Source organism: Leucoraja erinacea, chromosome 12 (assembly GCF_028641065.1).
Source record: "Leucoraja erinacea ecotype New England chromosome 12, Leri_hhj_1, whole genome shotgun sequence".
NCBI classification, from domain to species: domain Eukaryota; kingdom Metazoa; phylum Chordata; class Chondrichthyes; order Rajiformes; family Rajidae; genus Leucoraja; species Leucoraja erinaceus.
In genome coordinates this window covers 14,468,056-14,486,607 of record NC_073388.1, presented here as the reverse complement: position 1 = coordinate 14,486,607, position 18,552 = coordinate 14,468,056, and the positions used below count along the sequence as shown (strand labels likewise).

The 18,552-nt window shown below is 44.1% G+C and overlaps 1 protein-coding gene across 2 annotated transcripts in view; it reads right to left on the bottom strand.

Moving 5' to 3' along the window:
* Window positions 1-18,552, bottom strand: part of efnb1 (ephrin-B1) — a 200,668-nt gene that overhangs the window by 1,416 nt on the left and 180,700 nt on the right. The window contains exons 3-4 of one of the 2 annotated variants that reach the window (XM_055643635.1): window positions 8,062-8,154; window positions 3,058-3,189 (exon numbers count right to left, since the gene is read on the bottom strand). In XM_055643635.1, the coding sequence (XP_055499610.1) occupies window positions 3,058-3,189; window positions 8,062-8,154 (225 nt within the window). The remainder of the gene's footprint in view (window positions 1-3,057; window positions 3,190-8,061; window positions 8,155-18,552) is intronic. The other variant, XM_055643636.1, reaches the window with a different exon arrangement.

Below are 18,552 nucleotides of genomic sequence, written 5' to 3'. Positions count from 1 at the left end.
TGGGTCTCTATCCCACATCTTTGATTCACAAGGCAGGTGTGACCAAATTGCGGAATGAGAGAGAAGGCGAGAGTAGATTAAAACAAAAAAAAATCGAACTTATTCCCAGGTGAAGCTGCAAAGAGTAATTCTAAGTTTAATACAAGCATAAAATGGAAAGTGAGAGACAGAAAGAGAGCGAGACAGATGCGAGACAAATAACAGCACAAAGGGAATGCTGATGAAGCAGCTCTAAATTTTTAATTAATGTCCTTTGTTTCTGGAATGGTTATCCTTTAGACCCTTTTATTAGCATTGGCTTGTTTAATGACAAGTAAGTGGTGGGGGGGGGGGGGCTGAATCAATACCACAACATTTGTTTGTTAAGGAAGCTTCCAATCTACTGCACTCCAAATCGGATCCCAGGGGATCTAACTCCTGCCAAGATGAAAACCAGTCTAACCTAATCTATATGCAACACTATAATCTCACAATGGTAATCTCCTTCGCTTTGAATGCGAGCAAAATTGATCAATCCAGAATTCAATTCAGTCCAGCCTTGTAAATGGTTCATTAAGAGATTGCCAAATTAGTTTTGATACACGATCTATGTTGAGCTCAGTGGCTTTTAGCCTGTGGGGTTGGTGGTGTTCGACAAAAGATTTTGATGCTCAAGTGAAGAATAACAATCAACATTTTTTTATTTTTTTTAATCACAAATTATCCAGGATGCTAAATTCTAATTTCTGTTGAATAACTACGGATTTAAATGATGTGCAGGTGGTTCCCAGGTAGGTGGGAATCGGTCTCAGCTGTGAAGATGGTGCACTGTGTTTGAAAAGCCTGCTGGCTCTCAGCGTCATGCCTCAACCTGGATGATGGCCATGTGCATTTCATCAGCACAGCATAACACATAATTCAGTCTTTCACCTTATTGAGGGAGCAGAGAGGCCGGGGGGTGGGTGGTTGGGATCTTTAATCACTTATGGGCAGAACTAGTTCTCCACTCCACATGTGTAGAACTGCCTGGACAAAATTCACATAAATAAAATTTGCAGAGAGAATCGGACAACCTTAACGCTGCTTGCCTAATTTTCATCTTGTTGAAATAAGAGAAAGGAAAGTCAAGAAGCTTTTTGCAAGAAGGACTCCCCCCCCACCCCCCCTCCCCAGTGAGAATTAGGCTTCACAGTAGTGCATCCGTAGAGTTGCTGCCTTACAGAGCCAGAGACTTGGGTTCGATCCTGACTACGGGTGTGGTCTGTGCAGAGTTTGTACGTTCCCCCTGTGACTGTGTGGGCTTTCTTCGGGTGCTCCAGTTTCCTCCCACCCTCCAAAGACGTACAGGTTTGAAGGTTAATTGGCCTCTGTAAATTAGTAAATTGTCCCTACTGTGTAAGGAGTGGTCGCTGGTTGGCACTGACATTGGTGGGCCACAGAGCCTGGTTCCACGCTGCATCTCTAAAGGCTAAATAATATTCTGTCATTGTTTCCCTTCCATGCATCCTACTGTTTGGGAGGTGGCGAAAATATTAAAATTTACACTCCCAGATCACCGACTGGAACTTTTCTTCTGTTCCGTCGCTGCTAAAGATCTTTCAGTCAATTCAGATTTTAGACTGAACTTTGTAAATTCCAAGCAATTGGCCCAAGGGGGCCAAATGGCAGACTCCTATTTCTTGTGTGCCACTATTTCAGCTTCTTTTTCTCTCTGCCAAACCACATTTGCACATTTTTCGAAGGCCCTTCATATTTTTGCCGTACCAAAATGGTGGCCAGATTGCTTTGTCTAAGTGAAACCCCTTTAATTTGTCATTCCAGTCCAGGTGCCAGCTGGACCCTAGAGTAACTCCTTTGTTTTCCAAATCAGGTTGAAGCTCTGCTAAAAATGTAAGTACATGATCTCATGGCACCCAGCAGTGCCGAGGGAATAGTTCAGGTGTTACAGTTTGCTTAAGATGCAAATTCAGGTGAACAGGACAGCTTCAAATGTTATTTTAATTTGCCTACCAAATGCCTACCAAAAGCATATTAAGTGTTCATCTCATTTGCTGCTTGTGTGACTTCTGTACAACTTGGCTATTCGACAACAGTTACAACGCACAACAGTTACTCTTTGGTTACTACGCCCTTTATTGTCAACAAGTCTATGATATATATCCTCAGAAAATGAAAGAATTCACATTAAAGATTCTGCGCATAACCTCACTCCTTTAGCTTTTGGTAATGTCTACATGTGCTACCTAGAATTCTAAACACTGCAGAAACTGTGTACACACAGAAAACTATAGTGTTGAGGAGAGAAACTCCATCGATTGCTTTGTAGGAGGGTATAGAATGAATTGTCGGACATAATTACTAACTTCATATCCAGGGGCACCGGCTCAGAACTGAGAAGAGGGAAGGAGAAACAGACTGTTTAGATTTAGCTGCTTCATGCAGGGCTTGATAATGGATGCAACAGACCAGGCAAGGAAACAGTCTTCCTGTAGCCTGATGCTGGACTCCTCCTCTGCCCCACAGGCATTCCAGGAGACAGTGATAGATTCAGTTCTGATTCAAGCAATGTGGGAGGGGGAAGATCTAACAAAGGAGACTGATCGACCCACAAACCCTTCAGGGAAAAAAAAAGAGAAGAGAGAATGGCATTCCCTTTTTAGCTCTTTCTTGGGGGTGGATTCTTAAAGGTGAAGGATGTTATTATCCTGGTGGGACTACACTAAGCATTCCAGTTTCGTATCTCATGGAAACTACTAAGATTACAGAGGGTTCTTCAGGAATAATTTTCTGAATTCGCGCTAACTTCACCCATTTGACGTGCACAGCTGAACATTTGGTTGCGATCTCGGTTCATTTCTAGAAGTTGATAGTTCAGGGCATTGTTCTACCAGAGGCATGAACTCAGAAAGTTATTCCATATATCCGATAGGTCTGGATTGGATATAAATGCAAAGTTCAGATGTCCAAGTTCAATCTATTTGCTATCACCCTTCAAACCTCTGTGGCATTATCTGAAAATGTTTACCCTCAGGAAAGAGAATTATGGAATGACATCCTAGCAGGCTGTCTCTTCCTCACCTGTGTTCCCAGATTTCTCTTCTGAAGATGAGTCTTTCCAGAGGGAGACAACGTTCTTCACTGTGTTGTCCTGGCCTTTACTTGGTGCTTTGGTAGGATCTTTCTCATTCAGCGCTGGTCTTGTGTTTGGATCTGGATGGAAGGGAGATGGAAGTTACCGACTTCACCAGCTGTTTGGGACTTCAGTGCAGAGTTGTTGGTTAACATCAAGGTGTCAAGTAAAAAGGACGATGAGATTACCGCATGTAGCGCCAGTGTCAGGCTGAAGAGCAGTGGACTTTTTTTAACCTGGAAATGCCACCATAGAGCAAAAAAGGTGGGAATTTGGGAAGGAGTCTCTCAAAAGTCTCTCACTTGTGAGCCCATTGTCATTAGTTAGTTAAAATTGGTCCAGTTTCATGCAGGAAAAGAAACGATTGTCGACAGGAAAATGGTGATGAAAGCATCGTATCATTTCATTAAGAAAATGCAGGTTTAGACACTAGTCCAGAGGGAAGGGATGCAGTAGTACTTTATAAACTGTGTTATCTATGACAGGAAACCAGATCAGAGCATTGATATGAATGACCCAAGAGTATTATATAGTTGGAATCTAACCTCTTGGTCCCAGAACCATCTGTAACATTGGTATTCTCACCCTCTTCACTTATCTACCACTGTAGGGAAGACTGTCTGAAATTACTGCTAAGAGATTTGAGCCCAATCAGTCATCTTGTTAGTCAAAGCAGTGATTTTATCCACATGAGCTGGGTGGGGATGGGGGAAATCATGGAGGTTTTGAGGTTCATGCCTTAAGTTAGCAGAAAATCTTCAGTGGCCAGAAGGAGCATGATTGTCCGTTATGCCAAATACATCACCAAAAATAACTACCTACCTACACAGGGAACTACAAGGAAAATCTGTGACTGCAGTCCTAACCAACCCAAAATAAGAAAGTGTGGCCGTTAGATCAACCTTAGTCTCAAGATCCTAGAGAACATGTTTTGCTAAGTTTCGCTTCAAGATAGAGCATGGAAAAAAGCACTTCGGCGCCAGACCAGCGATCACCCCGTACAGTAACACTATCCTACCCACACATGCAATAGGAACAATTTATAATTTTACCAAAGCCAATTAACCTACAAACCTGCATGTCTTTGGAGAGTGAGAGGAAAAGGGAGCATCCGGAGAAAACTCATGCTGGTCACGGGGAGAACGTACAAACTCCGTGCAGACAGTACCCGTGGTCAGGATCGAACCCGGGTCTCTGGTGCTGTAAGACAGCAACTCTACCGCTGTGCCGCCCATGCGCTCCTCACCAATAGAAACGAGGCACAACTTTCTTCACAACTGATTCATTAATGGCCTTCCCCCCCACCACTGGTGAATCCACAGCATTCACCTCCAGTCACAGATCCTTCACCATGAGAGTACACAGGCCAGTCCACATCCAGGCAATTGTCCCATTAGTGGCAGACAACATTTACCACTAAATCTCATACAATGATTAAGGTCCTAAAAAGCTCAATCACCTCCAGATGACATTCACTAGCACTGCCACCCAATCCAAACTCTAGCAGTAACTGGACCTGTCGCATCTACACTTCTAAAAACATATAACAACTCTTCACCATTTATCCTCACAGGATTCAAGTTAGGGGTTTGATGAATCCTTGCCGATCAAAAGGATGGACTACATTTTAATATTAATATGGCCTCACTTATGAGGGTCAACGTCACCCAATATAAAGACACTTGCCTGACCTGCAATACTTTTATTCAGAATCGTAGGCACCTTCTCTACCCTCATGGAATGGTGACTGCCTTCCATATTACCGACAGGATGCACGGCAGTAACTTAAAAGTTTCATGAGCTTGCAACATCTACCACTGAAAAGAATGGTGGCACCAATGCCACTAGGTCATCCTTTCTCACAAATCATGTACCATTCTAATCTAGACGTACATAGTTGAAGTGTATTAGTCAAGGCTCAAGTCCCCCATACAAGATCATTTTGGGGACTAACAACACAAGAACTTCAGCTGCTTACATGGGTTAAACACCATCCTCTGAGACAAACTAGATTGAGCAAGAAATTCAACCTTGCCAAAAATCACAAAACAAATATTTAAAATTGCCACTGTTTGATCAGGGGCTGCGGCCAGTTTTGCGCTTGGTGGTAAAAATAAATAAACCAGTTGTACTGCTGTCTCACACCATCAGAGATCTGGGTTCAGTCCTGACTCTGGGTGCTGTCTGTGCGGAGCCTGCAGGTTCTCCTTCTGATTGAATTTTCCCCAAGTGCTTCACTTTCCTCCCATATCTCAAAGGCATTTGGAATGTTTGACTATATGGACACTAAATTGTCCCCAGTATGTGGGTGAATTGGAGGAGTTGTAAAGAGTGGGGAGAGAATAAAAAAATGAGATTAATGCAAATAGTCCGGTGGGCGGCGCGACTCACGTTGCAGTGGCCTCTGCAGTCCGTCTGTCTTTTTGTTATTTTTTGTCCCGTTTTAATGTAGTTATTTTTTTTTTTGATGTGTGTGTGTGTGTGTGTGTGTGTGTGTGTGTGTGTGTGTGTGTGTGTGTGTGTGTGTGTGTGTGTGTGTGTGTGTGTGTGTGTGTGTGTGTGTGTGTGTGTGTGTGTGTGGGGGGGGGGGGGGGGGGGGGGGGGGGGGGGGGGGGGACTTTTAAAATCTTTCCCCTGCACGGAGAACCCGACCTTTTCCCTGTCGGGTCTCCGTTGTCATTGGGGCTGCAACGTGGAGCGGCCTCCAGCAGGAACGACCTAGGGCTCCAGTCACGGAGCTGCGGACCTACTCACCATCGTAGAGCTGGCCGAGTTCGGAGCGGGTGGAGCGGTGGTGGTGGCCGCTGCTGTGACCCGACCCCGGGGATTCGGAGGCTCCAACCGCAGGTCCGGTGGAAAGTGACACCGGGAGCCCGCGGGTCCCTGCTGGGAGACCGCTTTTCGGGGCTTCTGCAACGGCGACTTCACCCGCCCGAGTCGCGGGGTCGAGGAGTGCCTGGAGCGGGGCCTTACATCACCGCCCGGCGCGGCTTCAACGGCTGCGGGACTTTGCTAGCGCCCGCCGGGGGCTCCAAGACCCTGAGCGTGGCCTTGCATCACCTGGCGCAGCGTTAATGGCCGCGGGACAATTGCCATCGCCCGCCGGGGGCTTTGACTCTGACATCGGGAAGGGAATGGGAAATGCAGGGGAGAGATAAGTTTTTTTGCCTTCCATCACAGCGAGGAGGAGATGCGCTGTGATGGATGTCTGTGTAAATTGTGTTGCGTCTTGGGTCTTTTTTTCTTGTGTGTATGACTGCAGAAACAACATTTCATTTGAGCCTCTATGAGGTTCAAGTGACAAATAAATTGTATTGTGTATTGTGTAATTAGTGTGAATGGGTGGTTGATGATAAGCGTGGACTCATTCGGTGAGTTAAAGGGTCTGTTTGCATTCTGCATCTCTCCATGGCTTTATGACCATGAAGGTTTGAAAGTGCTAAAAAGAAGTCCGGGAATTGCTAGAGTGAGGTTGGGTGGAAAAATTGGCTTGCTTCATGGTTAGGTTTTCCTGGATCATTTGAGTGTAAAATAGTACATTCAATAAGGATATCACAACTGGGGCAGCACCTGTTTGTAACTATAATAGCTAAAAATTAAAATGTCTAGAAACATTAAACTTTCTGCTCTGTCATTGCTTCTTGGAAGTACAATGTTATCACCTTGCATTAATAATCATCACCAATACAGGAATGATGAGCAGGATTGTCTGAATTTGTTTGAAATTGTCTGAAATTCACCATATATAAAGTACATTTTTATTGTGGTTGTCATGTAAAATTAGTAACTAGGTTAATGAAAGGAGAGTTCCTACCCTTATAATTGGTAATCGAAATACCTGAGGAAACGGCTGTGCAGATTACTATTCTTGGGGCTGCACCCCAGCAAAGGTTAATGCATTCAGAAAGGTGAAGATAAAATGGCGATAAAATTCTTTCTCTCTCGCACACTCCACTGCTATCAACTCACTGAAGAGCCACTGAACGACTGAATATCATCAGTGTTTACTCTCAGCATCATCATGAAACTAATATGCAATGAAGGCTTGTACACTTACATCAAAGAAAGTCATCTTTAGATTAGTAACAATTCAGGAAGAGAATATAGTGGGTATCACTCAAGCAAAGTAAAATCAGTGAGTTTAGATTTAGGTAAATTAATGGAGAAGCATTGTAACGAAATACAGAGGGCTACAGAGATATACATGAACAGATATATAGGTAACCTCAATCATGGACAAACATGAACAAAAAGAAACATGCATATATATGTAGGAAGGAACAGCAGATGCTATTTTCAACCCAAGATAGACACAAAATGCCGGAGTAACTCAGCGGGACAGGCAACATCTCTGGAGAGAAGGAATGAATGATTTTTCTCCAGTCTGAAGCGTCTCGACTCGAAACGTCACCCATTTCATATATCCAGAGATGCTGCCTGTCCCCCTGAGTTACTCCAGCATTTTGTGTCTATCTTCTGCATGTATAAGTAGATGAGGCATTAAAACGGATATTGTTGGTAAAGATGTTGAAAAATGAACTTGGATTAGTCAAGCATTCCAAGACAAACAAGGGTAACCAGACAGAAGCAGGCAAATACACACAGAAAATAGTTACATACATGTGCACATGCACAGTTAGACCATTATACAAGACCTTTGATCATAAAGGCTTTGGTTCAGGTTAATAGTGAAATAGAGGCTAAATGTTTGGGGACTCTACCCTGAATGTGTGCCGCAGGCACCCCAGGCATTCCTCATTGTTCAATGCTCAAAACCAAGCTCATCAGTTTGCAGAAGCATTCCCCACTTCACCAAAGGCAAAAACAGTGTTGGAGTCTGGTATTTCAGAACTATCAGCAGCCTTAGTGATAGTTTCATAGAAATTCTTGCAGCCCTGAGTTAAATGACACATGTTAGAGAAACACAGCTAGGGCACTGATCCAGTGTTTACCTTGTCCAACCTTCATAATTATTTTCATGGATCGAGTTTTGCACACTCCACCATTTCTGTTCTCCAAACCTTCGTACGACCCATTTGATGTAGCTGGAATAAAGAATTGAAGATTATTATTCCATTCAGAGATTAAATGCACATTAAGACTGACATTTCCAGGAACTAAAGGGCACAAAGTGCCAGAGTAACTCTGCAGGCCAGGCAGCATCTCTGGAGAACATGGAGAGGTGGTGTTTCGGGTCAAGTCTCTTCGCCAGTCTGAAGAAGGGTCTCGACCTGAAAAGTCACTTGTCCATGTTTTTCATAGATGCTGCCTGGCCTGTTGAGTTACTCTGGCACTTTGTGTCCTTTTGCATATTAACCAGCAACTCCAGGTCCTTGTTTCTACATATCTGGGAGCAATACAGAGACGTGCAATTCTATTGCTCTTGGTCACATTCTGCATATTCAGTGTGAACTGCATGATAACAATCCTCTCCTTGCATCCCTGTCATTTAAAAAAAAAAGTGAATTATCTGTTAAAAGTCCATCATCTTCACTTGATAAATGATATTAACACCTGTTGAAACTACTAAACCACTGCAGACTAGGTAGTATAATACGATCTTTCAGACCTTGCATATAACTATACTTCAATTCATCATTTATACGAGGGCCAAGTTAACGTGTGGGAAAGCTCAAAAGGAAATATATGCTGTTGACAGGTTAGTTTGAATTAAATTGGTTGGTTTCAATTGCAGATGTTAGAAATATGAAAATATTCAGAGAGGCAACATTGTCAGAGAGAAATAGTTCATATTATAGAGTGATGCTCTTCAATCAGAAGCTGAACTATCAGGCACCATAGAGTTGCTGCCTTACAGCCGCAGAGCCCACCTTACTACAGGTGCTGACTGTACAAAATTTGTACGTTCCCCCTGTGACCCCATTAGTTTTCTGTGGGTGCTCCCGTAACCTCCCGCACTCCAAAGGCATACAGGTTTGTAGGTTAATTGACTTCTACAAATTGTAAATTATCCCTACACGCTAGGGACAATTACGATTTTTACTGAAGCTAATTAACCTACAAACCTGTACGGCTTTGGAGTTGTAGAGGTCATGGCGTAGAGGTCATGGCGGCCACAAAGCCCAAAGTAATATGGATGAAAATATAGCTGATAGAAACAGCAACAGTCAGGAGAGAATATTGGTCCACACACAGCGAATAAGCAACACGATACAAAATGGTGCCGAAGAAATGATTCAAGAATGGTTTGAGGGATGAGAGGTCACAGTTAAAGGGTTAGATCAATGGGGGGTGTCAGAGGTTACGGGGAGAAGGCCTGAGAATGGGTTAGGAGGGGAGAGACAGATCAGGATTGAATGGCGGAGTAGACTTGATGGGCCGAATGGCCTCATTCTGCTCCTACCACATGATCTTATGAGGTCTTCTCCTAGGAGCTAAGGTGGTTGCGAGGATATTTGATAGAATATTTTTTTTAGATTATCATGTATTTAAATAGAGCACATTTGGCAGGTAGTGACGGAACTGAGACACAGATCTAAAGTGAAGGGCAAATGATGCAGGGAGGGGCATGTCTATACAGTGAGCACAACAATCTGGAAATTGGAGGGATGATGGTATCAGTCAATCATTGATGCTATAGGGAACTGGATAGGCACGAGGCATAATAATGTACTGATGCGATGGAGAAAGAGTGGTGGCGTGGGGCTAAATAGACAGGGAGCTAACATGGATTCAATGGGTAGAATGCTCTTCTATGCTGCAATAATTCCCTGATTCAATGCACAACAATGTTAACAAGAGTAGCTAACTGAGCAAGGTATCACCATATATGGAAAAAGGTAGGAAAGAGTGACATCTGGATAATTTCTCAAATAACCTTATTATCTGGAAAGGGAAACCTGCCACAGACTGCCAACGGTGCACTAGGCCTTGGGAGAAATTCTCCAAATTATTAAGACAAACATTCTTATGCACTGGCACGGATAATAGTATTCTGCAGGAAATCCTAGCTGGAAATCAACTGCCCGAGGACTTATTACCCACATTTGTGCTCTTTATGGTAGCACAGTTCAAAAGCTCGTCATCGACCTCTGCTGACATATCAAATCTCAGTCATTCAGCAAAGGTTTACTGTGAATTACCAAATTGCACTGGGATCCGTGGTTTTGACAAGTAGGCCAGAGCTGGGTGTTGCAGATTTGAAATGCCTGACATGGAAACGTTCAGTGAAGTGTCAAAATCTCCTGCAAGGAGCAGGCAGCTGAAGTGTTTTGGTCGCAGTGTACACAATGTACGACCTATTCCTGCAATGTCACTCCTCAAGAACGTTTAGTTTAGTTTAGTTTTAAAGATGTAGCACGGAAACAGGCCATTCAGCCTACCGAGTCCGCGCCGACCAGCGATCCCAGCACAATTACACGCACTAGGGACGATTTACAGTTATACCAAGCCAATGAACCAACAGACCTGCACGGCTTTCGAGTGTGGGAGGAAACCAGAGATCCCGGAGAAAACCCACGCAGGTCACAGGGAGAGCGACAAAGTCCGTAAAGGCAGCGCCCGTAGTCAGGATCGAACCCGGGTCTCTGGCGCTGTAAGGCAGAAACTCCATGGCTGCGCTACCGTGCTGCCCGAAGGCGCAGGTGAAACATAGCCAGGGACGGCCTGGTGGGCAACCTCAGGAAATTCCCACAGAGAGGATGATTATCAAGCGGAAAAGAGAGCGAAAATACAACAACATTTGCTGTGGGGATCCTTGAATATGTATGTTAAAATAAATATTTCATAACTCCATATGAAAAATTATTGCTTTCTCTCTGATTAAGTCATTGGAGACCCATGGACTTCACTGGAGACCTTCAATCAGACTTTACCTTACACTAGACATTATTCCCTTTATCATGTATCTGTACACTGTGGATGGTTCAATTGTAATCATGTATTGTCTTTCCGCTGACTGGTTAGTATGCAATAAAAACGTTTCACTGCACCTTGGTACACATGACAATAAACTAAACTAATGTTAGTGGACTATATTCAAAGTCCAGCCCTTAAAACAAGTACATTCTGCAAAGACAAGGGATGTGGATCAATTGTTATTGTAAAGCTTGAATATCAATGCATTGAAGGAATGGCCTGCTGGTGTCCATTTTGTGGTTTGGTATTAATCTGATTCCATCATATTTAGTAAAGGGGAGAAACCCGACAGGAGAAAGATGTGGAGACCGTTCCCTCCACAACTCCCTTGGTAACTCGTCCCTTCCAACCCAAACCTCCCCTTCCCCAGGTACTTTCCCCTGGAACCGCAGGAGATACAACACCTGTCCCTATACTCCCCCCCCCCTCGACTCCGTGCAAGGACCCCGATAGTCTTTTCAGGTGAGGCAGAGGTTCAATTGCACCTCCTCCAAACTCATCTATGGTATCCGCTGTTCCAGGTGTGGACTCCTATATATCGGCAAGACCAAGCGCAGGCTCGGCGATCTTTTCGCTGGACATTTCCGTTCAGTCCGCCTGAACCTACCTGATTTCCCGGTTGCAAAACACTTTAACTCCCCCTCCCATTCCCACAATGACCTTCATGTCCTGACCTCCTCCATTGTCTGAGTGCGGCCCAGCGCAAATTGGAGGAACAACACTTCACATTTTGCTTGTCCGGCTAACACCCCAGCAGCATGAATATTTACTTCTCTAACTTCAAGTAACCCTTGCCTTCACTCTCTCCATCCTCCCCCCCCCCCTTCCCAGTTCTTCGATAGTCTGACTGCCCTTGTTTACATTTTATCTCTGTATGCGTTGTTGTCTTCAATGATCGATCTACATTTTCCTTGATCTCCATCCCCTTTGTCTCATTTTCACACCTTTCACTTCCTTGTCTCTGCAGCTCCCTCTACTCTGACTCAGTATGAAGAATAATCTCAACCCAAAACGTTACCCATTCCTTCTATCCAGAGATGCTGCCTGTCCCGCTGAGTCACTCCAGCGTTTTGTACCTATTTTTGGAGGAAGATGAAATTGTAGCTCCTTCGATGCGGGAACAAATTATTCGACAAGAGCCTCAAAAATGAGCTCATCAAGAAATTCTCCTTCATTGCTCACATGCATCTTCATAACCTTTATTCAAACTACCAAAGGCAGCAGATCTTAGTGTGGAATTTGGTCTTCAGAAAAATGTAAGCACATTGAATAGTTCTTTCACTGCCTGTGTCCTTAATTGAAAGGCTCTTTCATATACCATCTGCACCCCAAACCATTAGCTTAATCTCTGAAGCACCTACTTGGCTGAAATATAATCAAATGATTAGACCATACAGCTCTCAAACTTGAAGCTCCCATTTAGCAAAGGAGATAGACGAGCAAAACTCTGTCTGAATTATCATTCTGTGGTGAATAAAGATCTAAGTGAAATGAAATTGAAATGACAGTGAAACGAAAGCTAATGCTCACAGGCAGCCAAAGCTGAATCTGTTACATTACATGAGTGTGCGGGAATCTCTGGTCAGTGCGGAGCTGGTGGACAGAAGGGCCTGTTTCTGGGCTGTATCTCTAAAAGCGTGGCACGGTGGCTCTGCGGTAGAGTTGCTGCCTTACAGCGCCTGAGACCCGCGTTTGATCCTGACTACGGGAGCTGTCTGTACAGAGTTCGTACGTTCTCACCATAACCTGCGTGGGTTTTCTCCGGGTACTCTGGTTTCCTCCCACACTCCGAAGACATACAGGTTTGGAGGCTAATTGATTTGGTAAAATTGTAAATGTTCCCTCGTGTGTAAGATGTTAGTGTATGGGGATCGTTAGTCAGCATGGACTCGGTGGGCCGAAGGGCCTGTCTCCTTGCTGTATCTCTAAACAAGTAACTCAAAACTGCTACAAAAAGGACCATTTTTTTCTAGTTGCCTTTCCTGGACCAGTTATGCATTCACCATGCATTAATATCCTTTCTGGAAGAAATCCAAGATGACTGAGTTTATCTATTTGTTCCTTCGCTTTCTGGACTAGATTCAAATTTAATGCTGGTTTGAATTATGGTCCCTTCTGATGTGCCCAGGTCTGATGAAGACGACATTTAAATTATTTTATATACACTTTCCAGAACTGTTTTTACATCAACAATCAGGCTGGCAAAAGATCACAGATTTTGAAGTTTTCTCATTCATACACAGAAGATCCTAAGATCAGATCACTAACTTTTAGATTTATATATCTGTCAAGACTGATCATTACTATGAAAAACCATTGTAGAATTATCAAGACTCATCATGTCCCGAGCTCAAATGAATTCATATCCATTTAAATTTATATTTTCCAATTAAGTCCATATTTAAAATTCCTCATAATTCTCTTTTGCCATATTTATTGTAATTTGAAACTCAAAGTGTTTGCTCACTTTGTAGTTGTGCACATGTACAGTATAAAGAAAACTGCATTGACCCCGTAGGTAGACACAAAAAGCTGGAGTAATGCAGCAGGTCAGGCAGCGTCTCTGGAGAGAAGGAATGGGTGACGTTTTGGGTCAAGACCCTTCTTCAGACTCCAGCTTTTTGTGTCTACCTTCGGTTTTAACCAGCATCTGCAGTTCCTTCCTACATGCTTGACCCCAAAGGTGCTTGCATCAATCACCACTATAAACTCTGTTAGCAGTCAGCTCTATGATCAATAATAATGGAGTGAAGTCAGGTAAACTATGGTCCATCTACTCTGCTGGTATATGCCCATTGCATACAGGCCACAATCTCAGTGAGGTATAATGATACCCTACTCAATGTGGTATGATGACACTGTGAGACCACTGACTTTGTGACATTGTGAAACTCAATGTGGTTTGTTGACATTGTGAGACCTAGTGAGACCACACCTGGAGTATTGTGTGCAGTTTTGGTTCCCTAATTTGAGGAAGGACATTCTTACTATTGAGGGAGTGCAGCGTAGGTTTACAAGGCTAATTCCCGGGATGGCAGGACTGTCACATGCTTAGAATGGAGCAGTGGAGCAGCTGGGCTTGTACACTCTGGAGATTAGAAGGATCAGAGGATACCTCATTGAAACATATAAGATTGTTAAAGGTTTGGACACGCTAGAGGCAGGAAAAACATGTTCCCGATGTTGGGAGAGTCCAGAACCAGGGGCCACAGTTTAAGAATAAGGAGTACGCCATTTAGAACAGAGACGAGGAAACACTTTTTCTCACAGAGAGTGGTGAGTCTGTGGAATTCTCCGCCTCAGAGGGCGGTGGAGGCAGGTTCTCTGGATGCTTTCAAGAGAGAGCTAGATAGGGCTCTTAAAAATAGCGGAGTCAGGGGATATGTGGCGAAGGCAGGAATGGGGTACTGATTGGGGATGATCAGGCATGATCACATTGAATGGCGGTGCTGGCTCGAAGGGCCGAATGGCCTACTCCTGCACCTATTGTCTATTGTCTATTGACATTGCACTCTATTAGTATAATGTAGCAGTAATGCAGAGAAGATTTATAAGGATGTTGCCAGGACTCGAGGGCCTGAGCTACAGAGAGAGAGGTTGAGCAGCCTTAGGAGCTATTCCTTGGAGTGCAAGAGGATCTGGTGATCTTATAGAGGTGTACAAAATCATGAGAGGAATAGACCAGGAAGTTGGACAGAGTCTCTTGGCCAGAGTAAGGGAATCAAGGGAGTGGTGAAAGATTTAATAGGAACCTGAGGGGTAACTTTTTCACACCAAGGATGGTGGATGTATGGAACAGCTGCCGAAGGTGGTAGTTGAGACAGGAACTAATGCAACGTTTAAGAAACATTTAGGCAGGTACATGGATAGGATCGGTCAGTCAGCATGGATTTATGAAGGGGAAATCATGCTTGACTAATCTTCTGGAATTTTTTGAGGATGTAACAAGTACAATGGATAAGGGAGAAGCAGTGGATGTGATGTATCTGGACTTTCAAAAAGCCTTTGACTAGGTCCCAAACACGAGATTAGTGTGCAAAATTAGAGCACATGGTATTGGGGGGTAGGGTATTGACTTGGATAGAGAATTGGTTGGCAGATAGGAAGCAAAGAGTTGGAATTAACGGGTCCCTTTCGAATGTCAGGCAGTGACTAGAGGGCTGCCACAAGGCTCGGTGCTGGAACCCCAGTTTTTTACAATATATATTAACAATTTAGACGAGGGAATTAAATGTGACGTCTCCAAGTTTGCGGATGACACAAAGCTGGCTGGCACTGTGAGCTGCGATGAGGATGCTATGAGGCTGCAAGTTAATTTGGATAGGTTGGGTGAGTGGGCAAATGCATGACAGATACATTTATATAGTACAATATGTATAAATGTGAGGTTTTCCACTTTGGTGGTAAGAACAGGATGGCAGATTATTATCTGAATGGTGTCAGATTAAGAAAAGGGGAGGTGCAACGAGACCTGGGTGTGCTTGTACATCAGTCACTGAAAGTAAGCATGTAGGTACAGCAGGCAGTGAAGAAAGCTAATGGCATCTTGGCCTTCATTGCGAGAGGATTTGAGTTTAGGAGCAAGGAGGTCCTACTGCAGTTGTCAGGTCCCTGATGAGACCACACCTGGAGTATTGTGTGCAATTTTGGTCTATTATTTGAAGGGAGGACATTATTACTATTGAGGGAGTGCAGCTTAGGTTCACAAGGTTACTTCCCGGTATGGTAGGACTGACATATGATGAAAGAATGGGTCGACTGGGCAAGTAGTCACTTGAATTTAGAAGAATGAGAGGGAACCTCATAGAAACATATAAAATTCTTAAGGGACTGGACAGGCTGGATGCAGGAAAAAAATTTCCCGATGTTGGGGGAGTCCAGAACCAGGAGGTCACAGTTTAAGAATAAAGGGTAGGCCATGTAGGACTGAGATGAGGAAAATTGTCTTCACCCAGAGAGTTGTGAATCTGTAGAATTCTCCGCCACAGTAGGCAGTAAAGACTGATGTTTTCAAGATAGAGTTAGGTTCACCTCAGGGGCTAAAGGAATCAAGGGATATGGGGAAAAAGTAGGAATGAGGTACTGATTTTAGATGATCACCCATGGTCCCATTGAATGGTGGTGCTGGCTTAAAGGGCCGAATGGCCTACTCTTGCACCTATTTTTCCATGTTTCTATGATAGGATTGGTTTACAGGGATATGGGCCAAACGTAGGCAGGTGGGACTGGTGTAGATGGGACATATTGCCCGGTGTGGACAAGTTGGGTCGAAGGGCCTGTTTCCACACTGTATGACTATGACCAATCAGGATCTCTTTTCAGCTGAAAACCAGCAAAAACCAATCACTGCTGAATTCTCTCATCTTCACAGTTTATTAACTGTAATGCTGACAGACTTAAAATCAGATCCTGAGTAAAATTAAACTTAACTGATGATTAAAATTTACAGTGCATTATGCTTCAATTCATCCCGGAGTTCTACAATAATTCAACAAAGCAACCAATTGAAATACAAGTCATGTCTGAAAATATTTGAGCTGCATATCTAAACGGCCAGCGGCAGAGTGTTTGTGGTGATAAGTGGCACTGTGAGTTTCTTGCCCCAGCAAGAGACATCTTCTGAGAAGTGGCAGCAAGTATTTTTTTTTAAAGTTATATTGATTGAAGGTTGGCACAAAATGCTGGAGTAACTCAGCGGGACATCTCTGGAGAGAAAGGATGGGTGATGTTTCGGGTCGAGACCCTTCTTCAGCCTCTATTGATTGTTGATCGATCAATCAATAGATTATTGATTGATTGATTATTACAATCCTTTGATTGATATTGATTGTAATCTTTCAGAACACACCTCAGGGAAAGGTGCCATCAGATCAAGGTGGCCAACATCTTCATCCCTCGATTATCCCTGCTGGTAATTGCTCACAACTTAATGAAGCAGTTTGTGCTTGCATACACCACTGTTGTACCATGGCTGTAGTCTGATCAGCTACAAGATGCATTCTATGTGCAATCATGGTAAGCTATGGTACTATATTTGTCTCATGTACCAAGGTACAGTGAAATTAATTTCTGTATCCAGTTCAGTACAAGTTCCACTACACATAAACACTTAGATACATTTTTAAATAAGCATCTCAGATACAGTACAAGTGTGCAGCAATAGTACACTGGGAGAGTATACAGAGTCGCCAGTTTGGTGCCACTTTAATTTAGGCTACTTTACCAACACCACGCTCCCTACAGAACGTCTGGAAGGATGACAGGGAACCTTTCCTTCAGGGTCAACTCACACAATGCAGGAGGAACTCAGCAGGGCAGGCAGCATCTGGGGAGGTAATGGCTTGGCGACATTTAAGGTTGGGACACTTCTTCAGGCTGATTAGAGTAAGGGAGAGAAAGCTGGAAAAGAGTGATCAGCAGCGGGACAAAGCCTGGCAAGTGTTAGGTGAATACAGGTGAGGGGACTTCAATTAGCAGATGGGTGAGAGAAAGTGTCAGATAAGAAGAGGGGGTGAACTGTAAACCCCGAGGGAGAGATGTGGGTGCAAGGGGACAAAGGAGATGGGATAGAGGGAAGATAAAAAGGGGAACTCGGGGAAGGGAGATGAGAGTACGAAGGAAAGGAGCAGGGTGACGGGGGGGGTGGGGGAGATAGTGGGCCAAATGGTAGTGTAATGAGGTGAGGGCAGTAGATGAGAAGCGGGGATGAGACGTGTTATTATTTGATGTTCATTCCATAGGAGTATGAGGTGCCGTATCTCCAGTTTGTGTGTGAACTCCCTCCCGCAATGAAGGAGGCCAAGGACAGAAAGGTTATTACATGAATGGGAAGAGGATTTAAATGGTTAGCAACCGAGAGCTCCCACCGACTTTGGCAGACAGAGCACAAGTGTTTGGCAAAGACGTCACCTAGTCTATGCTTGGTCTCACTGGTATAAAGGAGACCACGTTGGGAGCACCAATGCAGCGGACGAGGTTTGAATTGCATGTAAACCTCCGTCTCACTTGGAAGAACTGCTTGGTTCCCTGAATGGAAGGGAGAGAGGAGGTGTAGGGACAAATGTTATATCGACTGCAGCTGTAGGGAAAAATACCTAGGGAGGGAAGGGATGAGAGATCCAAGGAACGGTGGAGAGAGTGGTCTTTACGGAAAGTGGAAAGGGGTGGGGATGGGAAGGTGACTGGTGGTGGGATCATGTTGAAGGTGGCGGAAATATTGGAGAATGATGCATTGGAGGGAAAGACTGGTGGGGTGAAAGGTAAGGACCACGGGAACTCCATCCTTCTTCTGTCTGGCGTAAGGGGATTAAAAACGACAGAACTGAGTAAAACGACAGAACTGTGTAGGAAGGATCTGCAGATGCTGGTTTACACCGAAGACAGACACAAAATGCTGGAGTAACTAAGTGGGACAGGCAGCATCTCTGGTGAGAAGTAGGTGACGTTTCGGGTCGAGACTCTTCTTCGGAGGATTGTGTTGTTGCATAAAAATCCTACCACCTCCTTCCATATCAAGGGAGCTTTTCACTGGACCGACTGTAGGTGTCTTCACAAGAAGACAATGC